Source organism: Typopeltis vanoorti, chromosome 4, assembly GCF_054136105.1.
Source record: "Typopeltis vanoorti isolate ZY-2024b chromosome 4, IOZ_Tvanoo_1.0, whole genome shotgun sequence".
Classification (NCBI taxonomy): Eukaryota; Metazoa; Arthropoda; class Arachnida; order Uropygi; family Thelyphonidae; genus Typopeltis; species Typopeltis vanoorti.
The window spans coordinates 128939362-128953696 of NC_143552.1; the positions used below are offsets into that span (position 1 = coordinate 128939362).

The 14335-nt window shown below is 36.2% G+C and overlaps 1 protein-coding gene across 1 annotated transcript in view; it reads right to left on the reverse strand.

Moving 5' to 3' along the window:
• Nucleotides 1–14335, reverse strand: part of LOC150107670 (uncharacterized) — a 115945-nt gene that overhangs the window by 80798 nt on the left and 20812 nt on the right. Inside the window, exons 3-4 of the mRNA XM_090391455.1 lie at nt 5573–5678; nt 4136–4236 (exon numbers count right to left, since the gene is read on the reverse strand). Of these exons, the coding sequence (XP_090247581.1) occupies nt 4136–4236; nt 5573–5678 (207 nt within the window). The remainder of the gene's footprint in view (nt 1–4135; nt 4237–5572; nt 5679–14335) is intronic.

Here is a 14335-nt window from a genome sequence, read left to right on the forward strand (position 1 = left end):
ATTTAACCAGCAATATATGTTAGCAAAATACCAATTATACATTACAATGTATAATTGGTATATATATAATACATAATCAAATATCATTCTATGTCTCAATAGAGCCTGAACACCCCTTAAGGGTACATATGTACCATCAAGGGGTGTTAAGGTTACTACAACAGCACTACATGATTGGATTTACATTATTAATAATCTCCTATCAACAATTCTCCTCCAAATTAGTCAACCAGTGCCCATATCTCTTTAAGATAGGTGGTATGATCACCGGCAGGTTTGTGAAAAGAAGGCTTCTGGTTCAAAGAAGTTTTTTTGAACAATTAATTGTGGATAATTGTGTGTTTATATGTAAGAGTTGCAGTAGAAGTTACATACTTGTAGTGTTTGAAGTATGTGTGCTTGTTTGTTTGAATTTGTTTATAAAATCATTAAACTTACAGCGAAGTATAGTAACCAGTGAAAGAAAGATGGCAGCAGCTTTGCCTTTACAAGAGTTTAAATTGTGATTTTAGCCATTTTGTGAAATATGAAGTGTGCTATATGTATTCATTAGATTATGTCGATAAATTATGGATTTTTAAGGCAGATGGATGGAGGATGTGTGCAAAGTGTGATTTGAATGTGGACTTGATGGGCAGTAATGTAATGAGCAGTAAGTAATGTAGAGAGAGAGAGAGAGAGAGAGACTGTAAAAGAGCAGTAAATGAGTAGTAAGAAAGTTTTGAAAAAGCAAACGAGTGATCTGCTGAACAAAACAGCCGATGGTAGTAAGAATGACAAAAGCAATCTGAATGTAACGAAAATCAGAAGTAGTGAATGCAGTGTGGTAAATGACATGGCAGGGTGTAGTAAGATGCAAAAGATGATGGAATGGTAGTAAAACAAATGAGGAATGGTAAAGAATACAGCATGAAAGATACGAACACAAGTAAGAATTCTAATCCTAATCCTGTAGCTTCCTCTCTTTTGAGAGGGTTGCAGCTGATTACTAAGGAGATAATAACACAAGGTGGTTCCCATTGCCTTCCTTGCTGTAAGTATTTATGACTATAGTGGTGGTGTGTGTGTGTGTTCGTGGGACTGGTTTGCCTGTTTTCAAGGATGAAAAATCTGAGTTACTGGGAGATAAAAACCTCCACCTCCATATGAGACTGGTTAACTCACCTTTAGTCGAAAGAGACAAGATAAAGGTTTCTCATATCATGAACGGGAATCAAACCCAGGTCTTTCTGAGCAAAGGGCTTCATCTATACCAACTGAGCTATGGAGGCTCCAAGTGAGAATATTAGAAAAGAATTGGTAAGGTTGAGGAATGATTTAAGGTGTGTGCAGAGTGAGAGAGGACAATTAGAGAAGAGATTGGTTGTTGGAGGTGTAAGAAGAAAAGTGACAGATGAGTCAGAAATGAATGACTGCAGTAGAACAGTGGAAAGTAGTGTAGTGCTGTATGGAGATTCTACAGTGAAAGATGTGAAAATGGAGCAGGTGTCAAAAAGTATGTCTGAAGGGAGCAACAATAGGAAGAGTGACTAAAGCTGTGGAGTCTCAGTCACTCTCCTCACCCTCTTACTCGCCACCTTCTTTTGCAAGTTCCAGAGGTATCCTCTTGTCCTTGTTCTGCAATATAAAAAACCTCCCCTGTGTCAATCCTGTAAATACTTCTCAACAGTTTAAACATCTCAATCATGTCACCACTTCGTCTTCTATACACCAAACTCAATAGTTTGCATGACCTCAGTCTATCCTCATAATTAACATTGTAGAATCCTCATATCAGCCTTTGCATTAAGGGGATAAATTAAACTCTCTGAGGTTAATTTATCCCCTTCAAATCTCAGTGAACCAAATCTGAGCACAATAATCCAGATTTGGTCTGATCAGGACTTTATGTGATGGAATCCCCACTTTATCTCTGCTGGTCAGCATTCTTCTTAATATTGCAGCAATCCTTTGAGTTACCTTTACCACCTTTGTGATATGTCCCCTAAACATTAAGTTCTTATCAATCATTATCCCTAATGTCCTTTGTCTCCTCTACTTCCTCTAGTGCAGTTCCTTTTGCAGCTTTTCTTCTGCAGCTTTTCCCAAGAAGAGATGGAGGGAGATGGTGGAGGAGGACTTGAGGATGAAGAACTTGGATGTGGCTACAGCCCAAGACAGGAAGTTGTGGAGGAGACTCACCACAAACAGCGACCCTACTTACAACTTCCTGTCTTGGGCTGTAGCCACATCCAAGTTCTTCATCCTCAAGTCCTCCTCCACCATCTCCCTCCATCTCTTCTTTGGCCATCCGCACTTCCTCTTCCCCTGCACATCCATCTGCATGACCTTTCTTCCCACATACTCTTCCTTCCTCCTCATCACATGACCAAACCATCTCAACCTTGCCTCCTGTATCTTTGGTAACTTTCACCATTCCCCTTACATAGTCATTTCTCAGATGATCGTTTCTGGTCACATTGCACATCCACCTAAGCATTCTCATCTCTGCTACCTCCATCCTGCTGATGTTATTTTTCCTCAGGGCCACAGTTTCCAAAGCATACGTCATAGTTGGTCTCACTACTGCCCTGTAAATTTTGCCTTTTAGATTGATTGGCACCCTCTTATCACATAGCGTCCCAGCCATTTCTCAGATGATCCTTTCTGGTCACATTGCACATCCACCTAAGCATTCTCATCTCTGCTACCTCCATCCTGCTGATGTTATTTTTCCTTAGGGCCACAGTTTCCAAAGCATACGTCATAGTTGGTTTCACTACTGCCCTGTAAATTTTGCCTTTTAGATTGATCGGCACCCTCTTATCAGATAGCGCCCCAGCCATCTCTCTCCAGTTCCTCCATCCTGCTTGTATCCTGCATCCCACTTCCTTCTCAGCCTCACCATCCTCTTTCATTCTTGAACCTAAGTATCTAAAGTCACTGACCTTCCTGATGACATTTCCTTCCAGCTCCAGATCTGTCTCCTGGCTGCCATCCACTTTGCAACACATATACTCGGTCTTACTTCTGCTCAGTCTCATACCTCTCTTCCAGTACTTTCCTCCAACTTTCCAGTTTGGCTGCCACTTCTTCTCTTGATTCTGCACACAGCACGATGTCATCTGCATACAACATAGTCCAAGGTGCATCTTCTCTCACTTCCTCCGTCACCACCTCCATCACAATATTAAACAGGAACTGACTTAATGCAGACCCTTGATGCAAGCCAACTGTCACTGGAAAACTTTCTGTCACTCCCAGGCAGGTTAAGACACTTGTCTTCACATTTCTGGACATCTCCTGCACCAAACTGACATATTTCTCCAGTACCTTCTTCTCCCCCAGACACCTTCAGACTTCTTGCCTTGGCACTCTATCATACGCTTTCTTCAGATCAATAAATACCAGATGTAGCTCCCGTTGCTTCTCTCGAAACTTTTTCATCATCTGTCGTACCCCAAAGATAGCATCTGTGGCCAATCGACCAGGTATGAAGCCAAATTGCTCCTTTGCAATCTCCACCTCCTTCCTCAGTCTTCCATCAAGAACGCATTCTAGGATTTTCATTGTGTGGGACATCAACTTTATTCCTCTGTAATTCTTACAGTCTTGTGCATCCCCTTTACCCTTGTAGATGGGGACAAGAGTACTTTTCTTCCATTCCTTGGGTATATTTTCCTGTTGACAAACTTTCATGAACAGGTCAAATTCCCTCTTCCCCCAGAGCCTTCCATGCCTCCAATGGAATCCTGTCTGGGCCCACCGATTTTCCATTCTTCATCCTCTTCATGGCCTCCTTCACTTCCACTCTATTGATGTTCTGCACCATCCCCTCAGAAGGTTTGCCCATCTTCTCTGTGAGTCCTCGCATTTTCCTCATTCAAAAGTCCCTCGAAGTATAATTTACTTTATTAAGAGTTAATTAAGAGGTGTTTTTTTTTCCTTCTTCAGGAGGGGATTAACATGAATATGGTTTTTGTCAGATAGCATGGGAAGAAACACAATATATTGTAGACTGCATCATCATCATATGGAAAGCATATAAATACTTAGCTATTTCTGGCTTTTATGAGAAATAATATAAATAATAATCAAAAATTTTGTAATGAAAGGAACATTTTCAGTATAGGCATTTAGTAATTTTATTACTTACATCTATTAGAATCATTGTTGGATTTGTCAGAAGTTCACACGCTATATTTGCTCTCTTCTTTTCACCTCCTGATAAGCCTCTCTTTACCAAATCACCAATAACTAAAAAAAAAAAAAAGAGATAAATACCAGATTTGTTATTAATTTATGATACATTTTACAAAACATACCACAGATATTTAAATAAATAAAAATTATAATTGAAAGAAAATTACCTTAAAATTGTTGAAAGTTTATTTTTCACTTGGTTAGACTATAATAAATTTAGTTTAATCCTTTATCCAAGTGTGAGCAAACAAAGTTTGCACCTGAAAATATCTTCAGGACTGGGGTAAGGTGGTACAACACCAGACAACTCGTTGCAAAGGTGGAGCAAGCTAACATCTCTCCTATCTCAGGATCTCCCATAATGCAAAACACATCTCCTTGCGGACATGTATAATGTTATGCATTAAGGGAAGGGCCACTATCCAGACTAGTTTCGACCTTTATTGAGGTCTCTTCAGTGGGAGCCAGGCCCAAGTGGAGATTCCAGGCAGAAGCATTGTTTGCTCACACTTGGATAAAGGATTAAAATTTATTATACCTTAAAATTTCTTTTTATAAAATTATAGGAATAACTTCTGAAAAAGGCTAATCATGCAGAAAGGCAGTATTTATTTGAAAATTAATAATTAAAAAAAGAAAAGAAGAAAAGAAATCTGTTGTCTTTATCAATCATGAAACAGCTTCTGAATAAACGAAAATACAGTGTGTGACTTCAGTTATCTTGTCTTTCCCTTAACGTTAGTCCCGATGGCCTGTCACAGCAAGATAATTTGCTCTTATATAAAAATCAAGTTGATGCTATGACAAAATGGTTGTTGTTACCATATGGGAGTATTCAGGATACCAGTATTGGCATTTAGATCCAAGATGAGTTATTGTCAGAAGTTACTGTTTCCTAGCCAGGGGCCATTGAAGGTTCCCCAAAGTGTTCAATGTCTGTAGATCTGTATGTTCAAACCTGGCTTCAAGGAGAGAAAATCCTTCACCTCCATATGAGACCAGTTAAATAGTAAAGGTTCTTCATGTCATAGACAGAAACTGAACCCAGGTCTTTCTGATCAAAGGGCTTCTATACTGACTGAGTTAACAGGCTCCACAAGATGGTTAATCTTATCTGCATAATCTGTCTGTGAATTGCATGTATTCTCTGGCCAGTTTGGCTGTTTTGTGAAAAAAAAAAAACTATTTTTGGGGGGGGGAAATCCCTGTCACTTCTATATGAGATGATAACTCATCTTCAGTTGAAAAGACCATGCAAAGAATTCTTCACATTATTTCTAGATTCAAACCCAGTCCAACAAAAGGACATCAGCATAGATAACTACCAATATAAAATTAAGTAGGGTACTGAATATTTATATTAAAATCTTCATATTAAATCCAGACTTACTAGTGTCCTGACATTTCCTAAGATCTAATGCTTCAATGAGGTGATCAACATGTTCCATTTTTTCCCTGTATGACAATGAATCTGGCAGTCGCAATAAGGCTGAATACTGAAATATAATATTAGGAGAAAATACAGAATGTTATTGAATATATGTACTGTATTTATTTATTCAGTGTATTAATCATTAATTGAAGAAATAAGACTAGAAAATCAATTTTAATTAAAAATTTACAATTTGATATTTTAATAAACACATCTGTAAAGAGAAGTTTAACATGTAATCAATCAGCATTTAGAAAATAGTAGATTTCTTATATTTAAATAAAATACAATATTAAGACCATTTAAGTATAATAAGCAATTTCAAATATATCATGTTAAAATAACTTTTTGAATCATATCTATTTTGTATGCAAAATAAACATTACATAACAAACTTAATAACAAATTATACCAATGTAGAATGTCTCTGTAAGAGGATGTAATGAATAATATTGGAATATGAGATTATGAGCAGATGAGAATGCCTCCACTTCTCAAGTTGCTTTGATTTTTCAATCTGAGAGGTTCTTTGTTGGTCATGCAGTCTTCATTACTTATAAGATACAGTGAAGCAAAACTAAAGTTTTCATTGAAGCTAATTTGAATCATTGCATCTTCAAAAAAAAATATGAAGCATTGCATAACCAGCCAAATTTTAATGGCATGACTGCCTTAAGTTAGCTAAACTTTAGAAACAAATCATTTCAAACCACCATTTTTTTTTTTATATGTAAAAGCCTGCTTTTAATTTTATATCACTTTATATCACCCCTCCCCTCTCTCCCATGTACAACTTACGGGTATTATTCGGATAGCCAATCTAACTATCTGACTAATCTGTTATTCCTCCCATCTTAAACTAGCATATGAACCCAAAAAAGCAATCTGTCAAATGCTTTTCTGAAGTCCAAAAATTTCACTATATAAGCACTGCCTCACCCATCCAACACATTTGTCACTTTTTCATTAAATGCAAGCAGAATGCTTGTTCCCATGCATTCTGTCATTCAAATGGCTTCAATAATAATTGACTAATTAATCTTGTAATGCATTTTTAATTCTATTATTATCATTCATGTTTAGGATACTTAAAAACCTATCTAATGAGTTTCTTATCTGAAGGTAAGTTAGCCAGTCTCATATGGAGGTTGCAGGGTTTTTCATCCCATAAAGGCAACCGTGCCAGAAGAACATACATAATTTACAGACAACACATTGGTTTCATAGCTTAGTTGCTTCAGCCATAATTCAAAACCAACCAACCAGCCTCTCATTCTAGCCCTCAATATTAATCAAAAAAAAAAAATATTCAATCCTCTTCTTCATTTCCTTATGATCTATCCACTAAGTTCATATCATCTTTTCTGTCTACCTGTGATCATTTGCTCATTTCCTATAACTACTATTACAATTTGAAGGTCCATGTTTCCACATCATGATGAAAACTGGTTGACCAAATTTGAGAAAGTCCACAACCTAACCTAGCCAATGCTTTTTACAGTTACACAACCATCTATCTTTAATCAGGTACATATTTGTCAATATGCACCTGATTACAGTAGCAATATACAGTACTGTGCAATCTTCACAATACTTTCAATGTTATCCTCTGTAATTCATACTTCTATTGATCATCAACCTGAGGTCTCCAATCTCATCCACTTCCTGGAGCATAGTTCCACACATACAGTACACAGCACAACACCTCAAAACTGCAAATCTTTGCACTTATTCATATTACAACTCCTACTCATCTGTCAAGCTCAAAATCTATTTAAATCTTTGCAAAGTAAGATGAGATGGCTCTTTGTAACTCTCCTCAACTTTGCAATCCAAGCAAACAAGTAAATATCCCAATAATGGCCAAAAGAACAAACGCTCTTAAACATTTTTTGGGGGGTGTCAGTTTAATGCAGCAAAATGTAAGGTCTTGAGGTTTGGGAAGCATCGATGGGATGCTGCATACTCTATGGGAGGAGTGATACTGGAGGAAGTAGAGGAGACAAGAGATCTGGGGTTGATGGTTGATAGAAACCTGAAATTTAGGGGACATATTGCAAAGGTGGTGAAGGTAACACAGAGGATTGCTGCAATTATGAGAAGAACACTGACCTGCAGAGATAAAAGGGTTATCATTCCGTTGTATAAGTCTCTGACGAGACCACACTTAGACTGTTGTTCTCAGATTTGGTCCCCAGGATTTGAAGGGGATAAATTAATTGTGGAAAGGGTACAAAGACGGATGACAAAGATGGTTTCAGGACTGTACAATTTTGGTTATGAGGATTGGCTGAGGGAATGTGGACTGCAGAGTTTGGTGGATAGAAGAAGGAGAGGTGATATGATTGAGACTTTTAAACTGTTGAGAGGCGGTTACAGGATTGACACTGGGGAGTTCTTTCGCTTGATTGAACAGTTGGAAGGAGTGATGACAAGAGGCCATTCCTGGAAGTTATGAAAGGAAACTGTGAGCAAGAGGGTGAGGAGTGGTTTCTTTGCATGGAGGGTGGTTGAACCGTGGAACGCATTGCCTGATGGAGTGGTGAGAGCGAGAACGGTCAATGAGTTTAAGGAGTGGTATGATAGACTTTGTGTTTCTTAGGGGGGGGGGGGACCTCCCCTCGATGAGTCTTGACAGACTTTATGTTCTTAGGAAGGACCTCCCACGATGAGTCTTTTGACTCCATGGAAGCCTGAATAATAATAATAATAAATTTTTGATAGGACATTATTGCCCCCCCTCCCATGCACAACTTATTGGTATTATTCAGACAGCCAATCTAACTATCTGACTAATCTGTTATTCCCCCATCTTCACTAACATGTACATATGAACCTGAAAAAGCAATCTGTCAAATGCTTTTCTGAAGTCATAAATTTCACTATATAAGCACCTGCCTCACCCATCCAACACATTTGTTAGTTTTTCATTAAATGCAAGCAGACTGCTAAAGTAAGACCTAATTTTTGCAAGCATGAGTCGTTGGACTCCCTGGAGGTGTCGTGTAATAATAATAATAATAATACTAATAAAGCAGAACCAGCACTAGATTACCCCCCCCCCTTAAAGTTGACTTTTGCATTTTTTTTCCTTTAAAAAGAAAAAAATATATATATATATAATTTTATTCCATGAAATAAAAACTTTTCTTTTTTGTAATTGTGGTTATATTTTAATACAATTACAATTACACAATTAAAATACCAAGGATTTCAACAACATAAATATTTTTTGTATATTGAAGAAATCTTAAGAAGATTTCTTCAATATACAAAAAATATTTTGTATGTGGATGTGGATTGAAGGGCCATACAATCCATATCCATAGTTAACAACTGGATGAATTATTGATTTATACATTATACATTGTACATTATTTATACTTTGGTCTTTAATGAATATCTTTTGAGTTGAATACACGTGAGAGAGAGGATTTAAAAAAAAAAAAACTGATTAAAAAAAGAACCCTGATTTTCTTCCTTTGATTCTGCACTTTGGCCATCTCATCTGGTTGACTTGTGATCATTACTCCTAAATATTTAAATTGTTCCATTTTTTCCATTTCAAAGTTCCCAATTTTCACATTTGTATCAATTAACTGATTCTGACTGGTATTTATTATTTTGGTTTTATGTTGATTAATTTTTAACCCTATCTTGTGTGTTAATTCAAAATGTTCCTTCTACTTGGCTCTTGACATATGTTAACATTATCTGCATATGCTACAATCTGTGGCGATTTGTTTATTAATGTTTCCAGTATCTACTGCAATGATTGGATAACATATTGCAAAAGTAAGTTCAAAAGTATTAGGGTTAGACTATCTTCTTTTTTCGTTCCAGAGACTACAGTTTTTCAAGTAAGGCTTACTAAGTTATCTGGTATTCCAAAACTTGTTGGGAATCAACAAAAATCTAATGAATATTGATCATATTCAAACAATTATTAAAGAAATTTTTGAACTATACATATCTGATCAACTGTGGATTTGACTTTCCTGAAACCTGCTTCATAGACAAAAATTATCTTCTCCATAAATGGGTTTAATCAGTTCTTCAGGGAAGAAGTAAATACTAAAAATATCTCTATAATTTCCACAGACTGTTTTGTCATTCTTTTTATAAATATTGGATATTATTATTATTATTATTATTATTATGTGACACCTCCAGGGAGTCCAAAGACTCATCAAGGGAGAGTGTGCCAACAGCATCGAACGATTGTTCCCCGTCCAACTACTAACCGTGCTCAAACTTGCTTAAGCCATTAGTAGCAGAGGCTCTACCAATCGACCAACCTTTGCTGGCAATATCAGACTCTTTCTCCATTCTTTGTTCTTCCATTACGTTAAGATGAATTCATAAATTTATGAGGAAGTGCCCTCCCGCAGTGAGTCCTTGAGGACTGAATGTGGCAGGGTACTTTCATGCTACACAATCCACCATCCACACACACTACGCCATCTTCACCCGCTAATAGTATTTTTGTTTGTTGATGGCGTGTGTTCTCAGGCCGATATGCCCGTATCCAGATGAAAAACCGTAGTCTCTGGAACGAAAAAAGTCTTACTACTTCCGTGTGAGATAGTCTTACTCACTTTCAATTGAAAAAGCACATCTAATGATTCCTCTCACCGTGACGAGAATCGAACTCTGGTCTTTTCTAATTGAAAGGCACAATGTCTTCGGAATGCCCTAAGATTTCAAAGATGTAAACATTAAAAGAACTTCACAACACCTAATAATGATATGGCTAAATTAACTTAATTATCTAATTACTGGAACTAGTGGTGCACCCAGGGAGGGCCCCCCCAAAGAAAAAGTTAAAATACACTAAAAATTTTCCAAAATACTTTTCCTAATTAAAATTCTTTTTTTTATTTATGTTGTGTCATGTCTTCTATTTCTATACTACTTATGAATTAGCGGTCACATAAGCTGAAAGTACTCTATAGCAGTGTCTCAACCTGTGGTCTGCAACGATGGGACAGGTGGTCCAGAGGCAGACTTAAATTAACCATATAAACCTATATATTTTAATTATCCAAACAAAACAAATTAAAATTGAATCAGTAAAAATTATTGAAATAAAATGGATACTTAAAAAATAAAATAAAAATAGCTGCAGAATGTTCATTTCGTGAACATTCTGCCACTATTTTAATTTGTAACGGAAGAATGACAAGTAATAAAAGAGGGATTAAGTGAACAACGATATGGTTTTATTGCTTCCACTTTCCCTTGCTGTTTTGTCAGATTTGAAGTGAATATGTGTTGTCCACATGACCACTGACCACATTTCAACCAACTGCTTGTTGTTTATTGATTTTTATTATTGAAGGGTTTCCTCCTTCAACATATATTGAGCCTCCAAGGCTCAATATATCTGCAGAAGTGCTAAGTAATATTTGGACAAAGTGTGTTGTGAGTTAACCCCAGTATTTATATATTTTTAGGAAATCGTGCGACGGAAAGATAAAAGCAAGCTGCCAGTTGAGTTGAAATGCTAACTCTCTTCAACCGAATTCCATATGTGAAACTGCCATAACAATTCACTATATATATATTTCTAAGTTTTAACACCTTCGGTTGAATTTTATTGCTGCTTTGGGGAAGGCAAACTCACACGCATCTAATTCATAACAATAGTTTTTAGTTAGATACTCTGTTTGCTGGTACAACATATGGTTTTGCTTGAGTCTAAATAGCATAGTTTCTATATGAAAGGACATGTGATTCATTAATTAGTGTCGTTTTTATCCCAGTTGTCTCTAATTGCACTATTTGTTGAGAAATATATTACACAGACTGCTGGTACCTTATTCACTGACATAATAAAAGTACTTATTTTTCTTGCCTCTGCAATATAGTGATAGTGGCTATTAGAAAGGGCGTGTTTTTACTGCGAGAGCAAATTACTACCCCACCCCCACCCACCCCCGCTCTGAACGTGTTTCAGCTTTTTTTTTCATTTGGGAGCTAGCTATATGCAAAACTTTTTAATTTCTTTTTTCAAAATGTAAAATCAGGGGTATGAGTTATATGCGAGGGCAAGTTATATTCGAATAAGTACGGTATTTCAATTATGGATAAGTACATTGGTACCTTCTTTAAACGGAAAAATAGCTCGGATGACAGTGATAATACAAAACGTGTTTGTAATGACAGTTTGTATGTAGTTTCTGAAGAGAAAGAGGTCTGTAACGAATCCACAGCAACACAGAAATCCCATCAGTTGCAATGTGATAATATTAATACGCTGAACGAAAGGAAAGATTTGCTGACTTGCTGGACACTCAACTAGTGGATCTCATTCAAAGGTAAATACAATTGGTTATTTTGTAGGAACATTTTTCTGTTTTGTGACTTTTCTCCCTTTACGGTAATTATGCCTACATCATTGTGCTATTATTCAACAATTGTTTATAGTTTTGAATGTGTATATAAATCAATATCAACAGTAGCCTGGTTACGAACGCGTGATGAAAGGGACAGGGAGGTATGGAGATTCCCCGGATAGTATTCAAAAGGTAATTTGAAAATTGGTTATTTTGTATAGGGCCCTGAAACTTATTAGTTTAGAATTTAACCACTGGGAAAGCATCTGTGTCCACCTCAAAACTCTGAAACAGAATTTGGAAACATATTTTATGAATAACTTTTATAAGAAATTTCTGTGGGTTCACAATCCATTTCAGGCTTGCAGTCACGAGAACGATCTTTCATTATTGAAAAAAGAACAGCTAATTGAGCTTTCAAGTGACAGTGGACTTAAAATGCAATTCTATGATTGTGGTTTGGCTCGATTCTGGATCTCGCCTTCACTGAGAAGTGAATTTCCCGAATTATCTGAAGAAACATCGAAAATCGTCATTCAGTTTTCTGCAACCTATCTTTGTGAGAAAGGATTTTCATCGCTCCTTCAAATAAAAACAAAATACAGAATTCGGCTTAGTGTGTGTGCCGATCTTCAACTGAAGTTGGCCAATATTGAGCCAGATATCCAGCAACTCTGCAATGCCGAGAAGCCCATCCATCTCATTACTGACTGTTTAAATAATTATATCATATTATTTATTTGTTTAATAAAAATTAAAACTTTGTTCAATGATGATACACTTTTACTCGTTTACTTCCAAGTTAATTATGTTTCCATATATATTCAAAACATGCTTTTAGATTTATTATGTTATAAATGGCACAGTTTTTCCCAAATGCTGGTAATCCCCACATACGTTTTTTAAAAAAATACATAACTTAGTGGTCCATGGAATTGTTTTAGGCATTTTACTTGATCTTGGGGTGAGAAATGCTGTCTGAGTCGGGCCAGAGAGGATCACGGGTATCATGTATTGGCAAATTACTGCAGATGCTCAGTCATAAGAGTCGTGTGCGATACGCTCGTGAATACATGAATTCTGTGCTATTTTGCATTGAGTTTGTTGAAAAGCATGTCTTGAACTTGAAACTTCTTTCCATCTCTGAAGAGTAACTTACCGTACATAATTTTTTCAATAACATTGAAGTTAAGTTAAAGTTAAATTTGTAAAAGATTTTATTTTGTTTTTTGGATTTTGTGCTTCAAATTATGGCTGAAAAACGTACGCAGAGTATTTTATTGAACTATTTCAAAAAAAACAAAAAACCAAAAACGGATGATACAAATGTTAGTAGCAATGTTGGCGCTATTAATATTGTCAATACCGATTTGGATTCGGTTTCCCCAATCGTACGTCTGACAAAACCATCGAATTATCCAGAAGAAAGTACTTCCTTAGTTATTAATAATTCTCACGACATCGCATTTTTGAAAGAACAAACATTTAATTCTGACGATAATTTAGATATTGTGAAAAAGTTGTGGAAACCAGAACCAAATTTTAATTTTCCTGCAACCCGTGCTGCAATCCATAACCGAAGTTTTCAATACACATGGTTTGAAAAATTCACATGGCTTGTGTACTCTCAAGTCGAAAATAGTGCGTACTGTAAATATTGTGTGTTTTTTTGCACCTGCTAATGTTGGAAAATCTAAATCTGAAGCACCTGGGCAGTTGGTTACGCAAGGTTATAATAATTGGAAGAAAGCCATTGAAGAATTTAATAATAATCAAAAAACAAAATATCATATAACGGCTGTTATGACTTACGAAAGGCTAAAGAATATTCGAGATAGAAAATGTATATTCCAATCAGTCGACAAACTGATGTAGATAGTGCATCACAAGTTGCAGTTAATCGGAAACGATTAGAGCCGATTATAAAAACAGTCATTTTATGTGGTCGGCAAAATGTACCCTTGAGAGGACATCGTGATTATGGAGAATTTTCGTTTGAACAGGAGCCAATCGACAATGAAGGCAATTTTCGAGCTTTGTTAAGAACCAGAATCAATGCGGGCGACAAAAACTGAACATATTAAACATTCTGACAAAATGTTTAATATGTTCAGTATGTTCGCTACCTACATTAGCTGGAACATACAAAATCAAATTATAAATGCATGTAATGAAATCATTTTGAACCGTTTGGTCGAAAAAATTAATTCGGCGAAATGTTTTTCAATTGTTGCCGATGAAACTTGTGACATTTCTACCACTGAACATCATTCCTTGTGTCCAGGTATATAGACGAAGAAAATGACAAAGTTTGTGAACAATTTTTACAATTTGTTCCTGTAACAAGCACTACGGGAAAAAACTTATCCGACAAAATATTAGA